At 48.1% G+C, this 15,676-nt stretch overlaps 1 protein-coding gene across 1 annotated transcript in view; it reads right to left on the bottom strand.

The window, feature by feature from the left end:
* Positions 1-15,676, bottom strand: part of LOC144767863 (ephrin type-B receptor 5-like) — a 319,076-nt gene that overhangs the window by 198,595 nt on the left and 104,805 nt on the right. The window contains exon 4 of the mRNA XM_078651221.1: positions 1,595-1,753. Within this exon, the coding sequence (XP_078507347.1) occupies positions 1,595-1,753 (159 nt within the window). The remainder of the gene's footprint in view (positions 1-1,594; positions 1,754-15,676) is intronic.

Genomic DNA, 15,676 nt, shown 5'->3' with positions numbered 1-15,676 from the left:
CAGGTGGTGTAGAAATAGGTGAGTGTTCAAAAATACTTTGACCTGCTCTGCCCAAACAGGGTTATAAAATAAACTTTTTTCTTTCTGCACGAAATCGCAAGCCATCAATTGCTCCTAAATATATATTAAATGACCTATACCAATCTTTCCAGGCAATAATAGGTTTATCAGGCAACTCCAGAAAGGGAGGAGGAAGAAGCACCATTTGCATGATGACAATATTCTTCTGAATAATAGCAGAACTGTGTGAGCCTTGAGAAATCAAACAAATGTGAAAATAATCCAGACAGATTGTAATGAATGCAGATGTGCACATCAGGTGTGTGCATCACCATTAAATTAGTGGATGAAAGAATATTGTAATATGAATTCACAGTAACCAATGTTATTCTCCTTACTTCCTTACATTAGTAACAAAACCACATTGTTATGTGTTTTGGTAGAGAAAAAAAAAACTCTTTCCTGTAAGAAGGCGTGTTGTGATGAACCTAATGCATGTGTGAGGACCAAACTCCAGAGCTGCCAATCATCATCAAATTGCTATGACAAATTAACAGGAGACAGCCAAGGAAGTTCCTCCAGGTCCGAGGTCGAGCGCCCTAGCCGTTAGGCCAACTCCTCTCCCATGCCACATCCCCTATCACTGCCCAGCCTCTATGTTGTGAGTTTGATTTCCATTGGAATACATTATCAATAATACCAGATTTCAAACCTGGTTATTCACTGCACTGGGACAAGAAAAGCAGGAAACACATAGGAGTAGAGGTTCCAAGTGAGATACTTGTCTCTCGGAGCTACATTACACGCTCATTCTCTACAATGTCGCTGGAATTTATTTGATGAAAAACTAATCTGTTATTGACTGCTACCAATCAGAAGGAGAAGATTTATAATCCTAATTTTTAAAATATTACAACTTTGTACAATGTCGGCCAACCCTCTATTTCCTCCAAATGCTGGCCAATCTCTTAGTATGTTACTCCCTGACCTCATTTTTGAGGGCTGCCTGGAAGAACAGGAGAGCTCCGATAGCTATAGATCAGTGACAATTGCAGGAGCACTGTGTACATGGATTTAATGATATAGCTTTTAAGAATGGTTTAGTTTCTGTCCTCATGATGATTTAAAGATAATTTAGATGTATTTATTGATTGTATCACTTTTAATTAGAATAATATTTTAACCGCTTGACCATAACGCAAATTACGCCACGGTGCAGGCGGAATAATGAGTGGGCGGGGTTCGGACTTCCCCTGGCTGTCCTGCGCACACACCCACCGTGACGTCGGATGGTCAGGAGCTGTCCGACGCATGGAAAGGGTTAATGGTTTCAGCTTTTAATATTATATAAGCTGTAAAATGTATTTTATGTACTCTTTTGCACTTTATAGGTCATGAAATTTAGTGAAATAAAGATTTATTTGTGATTGATTTACTACTACCAATCTATAATTCCCCATATTATGTATTTACCCATTACCAGAGTATGATCAATAACCAACTTTTCACAACCTACTTACTCACTGCTGCCACATCACAGCTGTGAGCTTCACTTGCATCATGGCCCCCACAGAGTTCTCAAATTGTGCCTTACCTGTGCAAGGATCCTTGGGGGATTCTGTAGTCGTTCGGTAAAATCCATTTTGGCAATTGCACACTGTGGAGGCAGTATTGGGTGTGTAACTGTGACGTGGGCATGGATCACATTTGGAAGTCTCCCCTGCCGACATCTTGTATGTACCAGAGGCACAAGCTGAAAAAAGAATCAGAAATAAATATTTACTTGAATAGAAATGTGTCAGGCATAATATTCATCATAAATGCACTTAAAACAAAGATTGGAAAAAAGCAACAAAGTCTGAGAAGTGTAAAGTAACCAGCAGAACAAAATGCTAGGACCAGATTTACTAATACATGGGGAGGTATGACAAGTGACAGCAAGGGTCGGTTTTATAATTTGGCTGAAGGAAGTTTGGCAGGTAAGGCGATTGAGTCATTTACTCTGTTGCCTCCACTGTACCTCCACCCATCAAATTATGAACTGACCACCAATTTGGTGGTTATTTCTAAAAGCATTGCCAGGAACCACAGTCAATGCGTTTTGCAATTAGAGGCATGGCTTTGGCAAGCACAATGGAGGTGTAGGGCAAACTATTTTCTTTTTTACATTCAAAAAGAAAATCCCAAAGCGGGATTTCTTTTTACCAAAAGACAACATTGCTCTCACCATGAGAGTATTTTCCCAAGGGGATTGAAGCACATTCTATTTTTCACTGCCCCTTTCCACCAGGGTTTTCCTGGATTTGACTGGCAGGAAAAACTGACCTCTATTTCTGCCCATATAAATTATTAGGGTGTAATTTGAGATAAACCTCTGACAGACCTTACTCCTTCTGGGAGGCAGAGGAGTTTAATCACGGGGGACACGGAGTAGTCGACGCCATAATTTACCAAAGGTTCCCCTGTATTTAAATTGGGTGGGCGGCCGGCCCATATTTTTTTGTGTATGGATACTCTATTGATGTTGCGACTGAGTATCTATACTGCCAAGCTACAAATCAGGCCCTAAGTATTCTAGAGACTAAAATTGTAAAATTGTAAATTGATACTTGTGTAGCGCACTACTCACCCGCAAGGGACTCAAGGTGCTTGTACGAATACCGCTGTAGAACCCTGGCTTTCCCTGTGAGGTGTCCACTCCTGGGCACCCCCAACGTGGAGGCCAGGCATCCTTAGCGTTGTGGGGGCCGAAGTGGAGATTAAGCAAGCTATTGCCCAGAGTTGCAGAGTGGGACTCCATGATTGGAATAGGCACCGAGGCGAGAATTATCAGGTCTGTGGAATTTTGAGCCCAAGACCCGCCGAGGCGGGGAATTGAACCCTGGTCCCGGGCTATACCTCTGCATCAGGGTCTGCCGCTCTAACCATTGAGCAACACTTCTCCGTACAAAATGTTATGTTAGAATCCACAATGGAAAGATCTAGTTGGCAGACCACGTGGGTCAAGAAGTCAATGAAAAAATCAAAAAGACTCAGGGAGAAGAAGCATCTCTGAAAGTAGGAAGTGGGCAGGGACTGGTTTAAAACGCTACTTGGTAGCAAGAAGCATACAAAATACAGGACTAGTCTGACTATACTCTCCAAAGAGGCCGAAAACATGAAGATGTACCATTTAGAAGCTTTTGTGGGGCCTGAGGTAAAAACTAGTTTTGGGGGTGTGACAGAGAGAACTTGGGGCCTGATTATGATGACGGTGGGGCCGCCACCAACAGCACGTTAGTGGCAGTACCAGCCGCTATCGTAACCATTTTTTCTGCCCTCCCCAATAGAATGGCAGGCAGATGGGTGGCGGTCAGAGAGACTGACTGCCATGGATCAGATGGCCTTAAGGAGCCCGTCAGACCTTCGGAGGGAACTTGAATGCCTACTATGGTGCCAATGCCTGCCAGGCACCGCCATAGGGATTATGATGTCCCTCACCGCTGGCCTGTGGAAAGGGAAATTGGGGGCCCATAGTGGGTCCCCCTTCTCCCCTGTCCCTCACTTTTTGGGTTTTGGGGGGCCCTTATGGTGCCCCTCTACATATCCCTGCACTATATGGCATGCCCCGCCATGTGCCTGCCACATAGTGCAGGGATTTGCTACAAGTGTATTTTTTGTACTGTGGCGTTTGCTGCAGCCCAAAGCACATGCCACAATGCAAAAAGATACACTTTTTGATTGCATTGAAGGCAGTTGCATTGTAATACCATTGGCAGGACCACCGACAGCAAGTCGGGCGGTCCCATCTCCGATACGATGGCGATCCGACGTAAGTCTGACCACCATCGTAATGAGGCCCTTGGTTCTAACCCCAGGTTCTTAGCTTAACCAAACCATGGGCAATCCATTTCCATGATAATCACATTTGAGAGCAACCCGAAATAATTCAGTTTAGAACTCACACTGCATGGAAACCTCTCCTGCATAACTAATCTATACGACTTAGTTGAACAAACCGTTCCAATTGTAACAACAATAAAAACCTTGTATTGGGGGGAAAAGAACACCAGCTTGCCTCTTGGGTCACTAATACAAGAAGAGAAGAAAGTACTGCAAATCCAGTGGCTACAATGAACAATGTTCAATAGGAAACCTGGTTTAGAGTCTGGCTTCCCAGCTTGACCAGTCTGTGCAGCCCTAGTCAATTACTTTTATGCACTGTGACTCCTTTCCAATGACCACCACGTCTCAGAGCACCTTAAAAATAATTCTGTGCAGGATATTCAATGTACAACACTCTATTTTGCATATAGTTTAATCAACCATATTGTTACTTAGTATTAATAAAAAAAGGGTCACATAAGAGGCATTAGATAACAGAATTTCCTCTTGAGTCATCAATAAAATCGATTCACTAATTCTAATAAAGGTCAACCAGTGCAGTGATCTAAAGTAATGCACGAAAGTGAAACAATACAAAACACTGTTTTTCAATGTAAAAGGTAATTCCTTTGCTGCAAATAAAGTGGCGGTCAACGACACCTGCAGCAGCGAGGCGAGAGGTCCAGTATGAGTTTAGAGCTCTTCTCCTCAGCCTCCGCTGTGCAGCCCTTCCAGACAGGATGCAGCACAGGCAAGGCCGCGATGAATAGTGGGACACACCCACAATGCATACATGACCACTACCCTATTGGCAATGGTAGCCAGCCGTAAGATACTTGGGCGTATGCATGGTCTCAAGGATTCTGTATAACCCACACTCAGTCAGCATGAAGCACAACTTCTCAGGGTGGGCATGACCTGTTTCATATGTTATGTTAGGTTAGCTTGTAAAGCGCATGGCTACCCCAGCAATGAGTGGTCGTGGCGCTGTAGACCGCTGGGGAACCCGTCCTGGCTATCCCTGTGAGATAATCCCTGCTGGGTATCTCCAAGGTAAAACCAGGCATCCCCGGTGTATGTGGGCGGCCGTTGTGGAGATGAGGCAAGCTAATGCCCAGAGTTGCCGAGTGTGATCCCTGGTTAGAGTAGGCACCGAAGTGAGAATTATCAAGTCCGCTGACCCTGGTCCACGACCCTGCCGCGACGGGGATAGAACTCTGGTCCCGGGCCGTTCTCTGCTTCCGGGTCTGCCGCCTCTAACCAGTGAGCCACACTACTCCACACCACAGCACAGGCTATGATTACAATGACCCAACATCAGACAGTAATGCCCATTGAGCGCCACAACAAGGAGCGGGGACTGGGGAGGTTTACCCCATCTGCACCCCCTTCCGACAGTGGTGGCTGAAGACTGCTGTGATGTCATGTAGAAACACGACTGTTTGTAGAAGGCTCCAAGATCCGACTGAGAACTGGCCACAAGGTGGAGGACAGCAACAGGAACCTGGAAATGCGTGGCTACCAATATTTTCATGAATTAGCCAAATAAGTCAAGTTTTATTTGGTTGTGCCCCTTTCAAATATTTTTCAGAACTTTCTGGAAGTAGGAATGTGTTCAGCAAGTCTACCCAAAGCTGACCTAGAAGCTCAAGGCAGTCTTGTACTATGGAAAAGGGGCAGCATTGGCCAATCATTGGATTCAAGCTGTCCATAGTCCTGAACAGTGTCAGTGGGGTCGAGAACAAGAACATAAATCAATGCTCAGAGTGGTGCATAAAGGATCATCTTTTGTTGCATATCGGTGTTACAGCTCCTCCTGTAATATTACTTTTGCCATGCATTTCTGCCTTGATGATCCTGAAACCACACTTACAGAACGTCTCAGGAAATGTTTACATCAGTGCATAATGCCAAGTGCTTCTCTTCAGGACATTTGTGTGAACATTGAGACTTCTGCAGCAATTTTTGACACATTTTCTATATCTTCGTTCAAAAGATTTCTCTGCAGAAGGTGGAATTTTAAGAAAACAGTGAACCCCGGATTTACTTAAATTTTGTCAGCTCAATGCTGCATGGTAATCTGCAAAATATGGAGTCCTGCACAGATCCAACTGTCACAAACTGTGCAGGACCAAATGTAAAAAAAGTCCCTTGCTGATGACGTCATCACTCGCACAAGACAGCAGTTCTAGCACGACACTAACAGCTGCAGAGTGACACACAGGCAGAAGAGGTCATCTGTGACACTTGTGCTTGTGGTACACACTCCGTGCAAAAACAACAATTGATGGACAGAATGCAGAACAATGTCATACATTCACCCCAGTACAGGTATCTGGGCCTAAATCCATCCTTTTTTTGCACTCCACACCACCCCAGGTCAGACATGGCCATATGCAAATCAGCCTTGACCCTGTGACTCATGGGAACAGTCCAGCCCGAACTGCCAAGCCATGTCTTTCCTGGACCGGAATCAAGCATCCAAGGACCGGTTTCTGGCTATCCGCCGTCATCAGCCTGGATAGCTTGACTCCAGTGGTATGGAGAGCATGGGACTCACGTCTGAGCATATCCCTCCCACTCGGGGTGACAAATGCAAAAGCAACAATTGATGGACAGAATGCAGAACAATGTCATACATTCACCCCAGTACAGAGGTCTGGGCCTAAATCCATTGTTTTTTTGCACTCCACACCACCCCAGGTCAGACATGGCCATATGCAAATCAGCCTTGATCCTGTGCCTCATGGGAACAGTCCAGCCCGAACTGCCAAGCCATGTCTTTCATAGGCCGGAATCAAGCATCCAAGGACTCGTTTCTGGCTATCAGCCGTCATCAGACTGGATAGCTTGACTCCAAAGGTGTGGAGAGCATGGGACTCACGTCTAAGCATACCCATCCCACTCGGGGTGACAAATGCAAAAACAACAATTGATGGGCAGAATGCAGAACAATGTCATACATTCACCCCAGCACAGAGATCTGGGCCTAAATCCATCGTTTTTTTGCACTCCACACCACCCCAGTTCAGACATGGCTATATGCAAATCAGCCTTGACCCTGTGCCTCATGGGAACAGTCCAGCCCGAACTGCCAAGCCATGTCTTTCCTGGACCGGAATCAAGCATCCAAGGAACGGTTTCTGGCTATCAGCCGTCATCATCCTGGATAGCTTGACTCCAGTGGTGTGGAGAGCATGGGACTCACGTCTGAGCATACCCATCCCACTCGGTGTGACAAATGCAAAAATAACAATTGATGGACAGAATGCAGAACAATGTCATACATTCACCCCAGTACAGAGATCTGGGCCTAAATCCATCGTTTTTTTGCACTCCGTACCACCCCAGGTCAGACATGGCTATATGCAAATCAGCCTTGACCCTGTGCCTCATGGGAACAGTCCAGCCCGAACTGCCAAGCCATGTCTTTCCTGGACCGGAATCAAGCATCCAAGGACCGGTTTCAGGCTATCATCCGTCATCATCCTGGAGAGCTTGACTCCAGTGGTGTGGAGAGCATGGGACTCACGTCTGAGCATACCGATCCCCCTCGGGGTGACAAATGCAAAAACAACAATTGATGGACAGAATGCAGAACAATGTCATACATTCAACCCAGTACAGAGGTCTGGGCCTAAATCCATCGTTTTTTTGCACTCCACACCACCCCAGGTCAGACATGGCCATATGCAAATCAGCCTTGACCCTGTGCCTCATGGGAACAGTCCAGCCCGAACTGCCAAGCCATGTCTTTCATAGGCCGGAATCAAGCATCCAAGGACTGGTTGCTGGCTATCAGCCGTCATCAGACTGGATAGCTTGACTCCAGTGGTGTGGAGAGCATGAGACTCACGTCTGAGCATACCCATCCCACTCGGGGTGACAAATGCAAAAACAACAATTGATGGACAGAATGCAGAACAATGTCATACATTCACCGGAGTACAGAGATCTGGGCCTAAATCAATCGTTTTTTTGCACTCCACACCACCCCACTTCAGACATGGCTATATGCAAATCAGCCTTGACCCTGTGCCTCAAGGGAACAGTCCAGCCCGAACTGCCAAGCCATATCTTTCCTGGACCGGAATCAGGCATCCAAGGACCGGTTTCTGGCTATCAGCCGGCATCATCATGGATAGCTTGACTCCAGTAGTGTGGAGAGCATGGGACTCACGTCTGAGCATACCCATCCCACTCGGGGTGACAAATGCGAAAACAACAATTGATGGACAGAATGCAGAACAATGTCATACATTCACCCCAGTACAGAGATCTGGGCCTAAATCCATCGTTTTTTTGCACTCCACACCACCCCAGGTCAGACATGGCCATATGCAAATCAGCCTTGACCCTGTGCCTCATGGGAACAGTCCAGCCCGAACTGCCAAGCCATGTCTTTCATAGGCCGGAATCAAGCATCCAAGGACTGGTTTCTGGCTATCAGCCGTCATCAGACTGGATAGCTCGACTCCAGTGGTGTGGAGAGCATGGGATTCACGTCTGAGCATACCCATCCCACTCGGGGTGACAAATGCAAAAACAACAATTGATGGACAGAATGCAGAACAATGTCATACATTCACCCCAGTACAGAGATCTGGGCCTAAATCCATCGTTTTTTTGCACTCCACACCACCCCAGGTCAGACATGGCCATATGCAAATCAGCCTTGACCCTGTGCCTCATGGAAACAGTCCAGCCCGAACTGCCAAGCCATGTCTTTCCGGGACCGGAATCATGCATCCTAGGACCGGTTTCTGGCTATCAGCCGTCTTCAGCCAGGATAGCTTGACTCTAGTGGTGTGGAGAGCATGGGACTCACGTCTGAGCATACCCTTCCCATTCGGGGTGACAAATGCAAAATAACAGTTGATGGACAGAATGCAGAACAGTGTCATACATTCACCCCAGTACAGAGATATGGGCCTAAATCCATCGTTTTTTTGCACTCCACACCACCCCAGTTCAGACATGGCAATATGCAAATCAGCCTTGACCCTGTGCCTCATGGGAACAGTCCAGCCCGAACTGCCAAGCCATGTCTTTCCTGGACCGGAATCAAGCATCCTATGACCGGTTTCTGGCTATCAGCCGTCTTCAGCCAGGATAGCTTGACTCCAGTGGTATGGAGAGCATGGGACTCACGTCTGAGCATACCCATCCCACTCGGGGTGACAAATGCAAAACAACAGTTGATGGACAGAATGCTAAACAATGTCATACATTCATCCCAGTACAGAGATCTGGGCCTAAATCCATCGTTTTTTTGCACTCCACACCACTCCGGTTCAGACATGGCCATATGCAAATCAGCCTTGACCCTGTGCCTCATGGGAACAGTCCAGCCCGAACTGCCAAGCCATGTCTTTCCTGGACCGGAATCAAGCATCCTAGGACCGGTTTCTGGCTATCAGCCTTCTTCAGCCAGGATAGCTTGACTCCAGTGGTGTGGAGAGCATGGGACTCACGTCTGAGCATACCCATCCCACTCGGGGTGACAAATGCAAAAACAACAATTGATTGACAGAATGCAGAACAATGTCATACATTCACCCCAGTACAGAGATCTGGGCCTAAATCCATCGTTTTTTTGCACTACACACCACCCCAGGTCAGACATGGCCATATGCAAATCAGCCTTGACCCTCTGCCTCATGGGAACAGTCCAGCCCGAACTGCCAAGCCATGTCTTTCATAGACCGGAATCAAGCATCCAAGGACTGGTTCCTGGCTATAAGCCGTCATCACCCTGGAAAGCTTGACTCCAGTGGTGTGGAGAGCATGGGACTCACGTCTGAGCATACCCATACCCCTCGGGGTGACAAATGCAAAAACAACAATTGATGGACAGAATGCAGAACAATGTCATACATTCACCCCAGAACAGAGATCTGGGCCTAAATCCATCGTTTTTTTGCACTCCACACCACCCCAGGTCAGACATGGCTATATGCAAATCAGCCTTGACCCTGTGCCTCATGGGAACAGTCCAGCCCGAACTGCCAAGCCATGTCCTTCCTGGACCGGAATCAAGCATCCAAGGACCCGTTTCTGGCTATCAGCCGCCATCCTCCTGGATAGCTTGACTCCACTGGTGTGGAGAGCATGGGACTCACGTCTGAGCATACCCATCCCCCTCGGGGTGACAAATGCAAAAACAACAATTGATGGACAGAATGCAGAACAATGTCATACATTCACCCCAGTACAGAGATCTGAGCCTAAATCCATCGTCTTTTTGCACTCCACACCACCCCAGGTCAGACATGGCTATATGCAAATCAGCCTTGACCCTGTGCCTCATGGGAACAGTCCAGCCCAAACTGAGAAAGCCATGTCCTTCCTGGACCGGAATCAAGCATCCAAGGACCGGTTTCTGACTATCAGCCGCCATCATCCTGGATAGCTTGACTCCACTGGTGTGGAGAGCATGGGACTCATGTCTGAGCATACCCATCCCACTCGGGGTGACAAATGCAAAAACAACAATTGATGGATAGAATGCAGAACAATGTCATACTTTCACCCCAGTACAGAGATCTGGGCCTAAATCCATCGTGTTTTTGCACTCCACACCACCCCAGGTCAGACATGGCCATATGCAAATCAGCCTTGACCCTGTGCCTCATGGGAACAGTCCAGCCCGAACTGCCAAGTCATGTCTTTCCTGGACCAGAATCAAGCATCCAAGGACCGGTTTCCGGCTATCAGCCATCATCAGTCTGGATAGCTTGACTCCAGTGGTGTGGAGAGCATGGGACTCACGTCTGAGCATACCCATCCCACTCGGGGTGACAAATGCAAAAACAAAAATTGATGGACAGAATGCAGAACAATGTCATACATTCACCCCAGTACAGAGATCTGGGCCTAAATCCATTGCACTCCACACCACCCCAGTTCAGACATGGCCATATGTAAATCAGCCTTGATCCTGTGCCTCATGGGAAAAGTCCAGCCCGAACTGCCAAGCCATGTCTTTCCTGGACCGGAATCAAGCATCCTAGGACCGGTTTCTGCCTATCAGCCGTCTTCAGCCAGGATAGCTTGACTCCAGTGGTGTGGAGAGCATGGCACTCACGTCGGAGCATACCCATCCCACTCTGGGTGACAAATGCAAAACAACAGTTGAAGGACAGAATGCAGAACAATGTCATACATTCACCCCAGTACAGAGGTCTGGGCCTAAATCCATTGTTTTTTTGCACTCCACACCACCCCAGGTCAGACATGGCCATATGCAAATCAGCCTTGATCCTGTGCCTCATGGGAACAGTCCAGCCCGAACTGCCAAGCCATGTCTTTCATAGGCCGGAATCAAGCATCCAAGGACTCGTTTCTGGCTATCAGCCGTCATCAGACTGGATAGCTTGACTCCAGTGGTGTGGAGAGCATGGGACTCACGTCTAAGCATACCCATCCCACTCTGGGTGACAAATGCAAAAACAACAATTGATGGGCAGAATGCAGAACAATGTCATACATTCACCCCAGCACAGAGATCTGGGCCTAAATCCATCGTTTTTTTGCACTCCACACCACCCCAGTTCAGACATGGCTATATGCAAATCAGCCTTGACCCTGTGCCTCATGGGAACACTCCAGCCCGAACTGCCAAGCCATGTCTTTCCTGGACCGGAATCAAGCATCCAAGGAACGGTTTCTGGCTATCAGCCGTCATCATCCTGGATAGCTTGACTCCAGTGGTGTGGAGAGTATGGGACTCACGTCTGAGCATACCCATCCCACTCGGGGTGACAAATGCAAAAAAAACAATTGATGGACAAAATGCAGAACAATGTCATACATTCACCCCAGTACAGAGATCTGGGCCTAAATCCATCGTTTTTTTGCACTCCGTACCACCCCAGGTCAGACATGGCTATATGCAAATCAGCCTTGACCCTGTGCCTCATGGGAACAGTCCAGCCCGAACTGCCAAGCCATGTCTTTCCTAGAACGGAATAAAGCATCCAAGGACCGGTTTCTGGCTGTCAGCCGTCATCATCCTGGAGAGCTTGACTCCAGTGGTGTGGAGAGCATGGGATTCACGTCTGAGCATACCCATCCCCCTCGGGGTGACAAATGCAAAAACAACAATTGATGGACAGAATGCAGAACAATGTCATACATTCACCCCAGTACAGAGGTCTGGGCCTAAATCCATCGTTTTTTTGCACTCCACACCACCCCAGGTCAGACATGGCCATATGCAAATCAGCCTTGACCCTGTGCCTCATGGGAACAGTCCAGCCCGAACTGCCAAGCCATGTCTTTCATAGGCCGGAATCAAGCATCCAAGGACTGGTTGCTGGCTATCAGCCGTCATCAGACTGGATAGCTTGACTCCAGTGGTGTGGAGAGCATGGGACTCACGTCTGAGCATACCCATCCCACTCGGGGTGACAAATGCAAAAACAACAATTGATGGACAGAATGCAGAACAATGTCATACATTCACCCCAGTACAGAGATCTGGGCCTAAATCCATCGTTATTTTTGCACTCCACACCACCCCACTTCAGACATGGCTATATGCAAATCAGCCTTGACCCTGTGCCTCATGGGAACAGTCCAGCCCGAACTGCCAAGCCATGTCTTTCCTGGACCGGTATCAAGCATCCAAGTACCAGTTTCTGGCTATCAGCCGTCATCATCCTGGATAGCTTGACTCCAGTGGTGTGGAGAGCATGGGACTCACGTCTGAACATACCCATCCCACTCGGGGTGACAAATGCAAAAACAACAATTGATGGATAGAATGCAGAAAAGTGTCATACATTCACCCCAGTACAGAGATCTGGGCCTAAATCCATCGTTTTTTTGCACTCCACACCACCCCAGGTCAGACATGGCCATATGCAAATCAGCCTTGACACTGCCTCATGGGAACAGTCCAGCCCGAACTGCCAAGCCATGTCTTTCTTGGACCGGAATCAAGCATCCTAGGACGGGTTTCTGGCTATCAGCCGTCTTCAGCCAGGATAGCTTGACTCGAGTGGTGTGGAGAGCATGGGACTAACGTCTGAGCATACCCATCCCACTCGGGGTGACAAATGCAAAAACAACAATTGATGGACAGAATGCAGAACAATGTCATACATTCACCCCAGTACAGAGATCTGGGCCTAAATCCATCGTTTTTTTGCACTCCACACCACCCCAGTTCAGACATGGCCATATGCAAATCAGCCTTGACACTGTGCCTCATAGGAACAGTCGTGCCCGAACTGCCATGCCATGTCTTTCCTGGACCGGAATCAAACATCCTAGGACCGGTTTCTGGCTATCAGCAGTCTTCAGTCAGGATAGCTTGACTCCAGTGGTGTGGAGAGCATGGGACTCACGTCTGAGCATACCCATCCCACTCGGGGTGACAAATGCAAAAACAACAATTGATGGACAGAATGCAGAACAATGTCATACATTCACCCCAGTACAGAGATCTGGGCCTAAATCCATAGTTTTTTTGCACTCCACACCACCCCAGTTCAGACATGGCCATATGCAAATCAGCCTTGACCCTGTGCCTCATTGGAACAGTCCAGCCCGAACTGCCAAGCCATGTCTTTCCTGCACCGGAATCAAGCATCCAGGGACCGGTTTCTGGCTATCAGCCGTCATCAGCCTGGATAGCTTGAATCCAGTGGTATGGAGAGCATGGGACTCACGTCTGAGCATACCCATCCCACTCAGGGTGACAAATGCAAAAACAACAATTGATGGACAGAATGCAGAACAATGTCATACATTCACCCCACTACAGAGATCTGGGCCTAAATCCATCGTTTTTTTGCACTCCACACCACCCCAGGTCAGACATGGCCATATGCAAATCAGCCTTGACCCTGTGCCTCATGGGAACAGTCCAGCCCGAACTGCCAAGCCATGTCTTTCCTGGACCGGAATCATGCATCCTAGGACCGGTTTTTGGCTATCAGCCGTCTTCAGCCAGGATAGCTTGACTCTAGTGGTGTGGAGAGCATGGGACTCACGTCTGAGCATACCCTTCCCATTCGGGGTGACAAATACAAAATAACAGTTGATGGACAGAATGCAGAACAATGTCATACATTCACCCCAGTACAGAGATCTGGGCCTAAATCCATCGTTTTTTTGCACTCCACACCACCCCAGTTCAGACATGGCAATATGCAAATCAGCCTTGACCCTGTGCCTCATGGGAACAGTCCAGCCCGAACTGCCAAGCCATGTCTTTCCTGGACCGGAATCAAGCATCCTATGACTGGTTTCTGGCTATCAGCCGTCTTCAGCCAGGATAGCTTGACTCCAGTGGTATGGAGAGCATGGGACTCACGTCTGAGCATACCCATCCCACTCGGGGTGACAAATGCAAAAACAACAATTGATGGACAGAATGCAGAACAATGTCATACATTCACCCCAGTACAGAGATCTGGGCCTAAATCCATCGTTTTTTTGCACTACACACCACCACAGGTCAGACATGGCCATATGCAAATCAGCCTTGACCCTGTGCCTCATGGGAACAGTCCAGCCCGAACTGCCAAGCCATGTCTTTCATAGACCGGAATCAAGCATCCAAGGACTGGTCCCTGGATATAAGCCGTCATCACCCTGGAAAGCTTGACTCCAGTGGTGTGGAGAGCATGGGACTCATGTCTGAGCATACCCATCCCACTCGGGGTGACAAATGCAAAAACAACAATTGATGGATAGAATGCAGAACAATGTCATACCTTCACCCCAGTACAGAGATCTGGGCCTAAATCCATCGTGTTTTTGCACTCCACACCACCCCAGGTCAGACATGGCCATATGCAAATCAGCCTTGACCCTGTGCCTCATGGGAAGAATCTAGCCCGAACTGCCAAGCCATGTCTTTCATAGGCCGGAATCAAGCATCCAAGGACTGGTTGCTGGCTATCAGCCGTCATCAGCCTGGATAGCTTGACTCCAGTGGTGTGGAGAGCATGGGACTCACGTCTGAGCATACCCATCCCCCTCGGGGTGACGAATGCAAAAACAACAATTGATGGACAGAATGCAGAACAATGTCATACATTCACCCCAGTACAGAGATCTGAGCCTAAATCCATCTTTTTTTGCACTCCACACCACCCCAGGTCAGACATGGCTATATGCAAATCAGCCTTGACCCTGTGCCTCATGGGAACAGTCCAGCCCGAACTGCCAAGCCATGTCCTTCCTGGACCGGAATCAAGCATCCAAGGACCGGTTTCTGACTATCAGCCGCCATCATCCTGGATAGCTTGACTCCACTGGTGTGGAGAGCATGGGACTCATGTCTGAGCATACCCATCCCACTCGGGGTGACAAACGCAAAAACAACAATTGATGGATAGAATGCAGAACAATGTCATACCTTCACCCCAGTACAGAGATCTGGGCCTAAATCCATTGTGTTTTTGCACTCCACACCACCCCAGGTCAGACATGGCCATATGCAAATCAGCCTTGACCCTGTGCCTCATGGGAACAGTCCAGCCCGAACTGCCAAGTCATGTCTTTCCTGGACCGGAATCAAGCATCCAAGGACCGGTTTCCGGCTATCAACCATCATCAGCCTGGATAGCTTGACTCCAGTGGTGTGGAGAGCACGGGCCTCACGTCTGAGCATACCCATCTCACTCGGGGTGACAAATGCAAAAACAAAAATTGATGGACAGAATGCAGAACAATGTCATACATTCACCCCAGTACAGAGATCTGGGCCTAAATCCTTTGCACTCCACACCACCCCAGTTCAGACATGGCCATATGTAAATCAGCCTTGACCCTGTGCCTCATGGGAAAAGTCCAG

The sequence above is a fragment of the Lissotriton helveticus genome, chromosome 7, assembly GCF_964261635.1.
Source record: "Lissotriton helveticus chromosome 7, aLisHel1.1, whole genome shotgun sequence".
In the NCBI taxonomy this organism is placed as follows: domain Eukaryota; kingdom Metazoa; phylum Chordata; class Amphibia; order Caudata; family Salamandridae; genus Lissotriton; species Lissotriton helveticus.
Note: the sequence above shows the minus strand (reverse complement) of the source record. Positions and strands in the feature narration are given on the sequence as shown.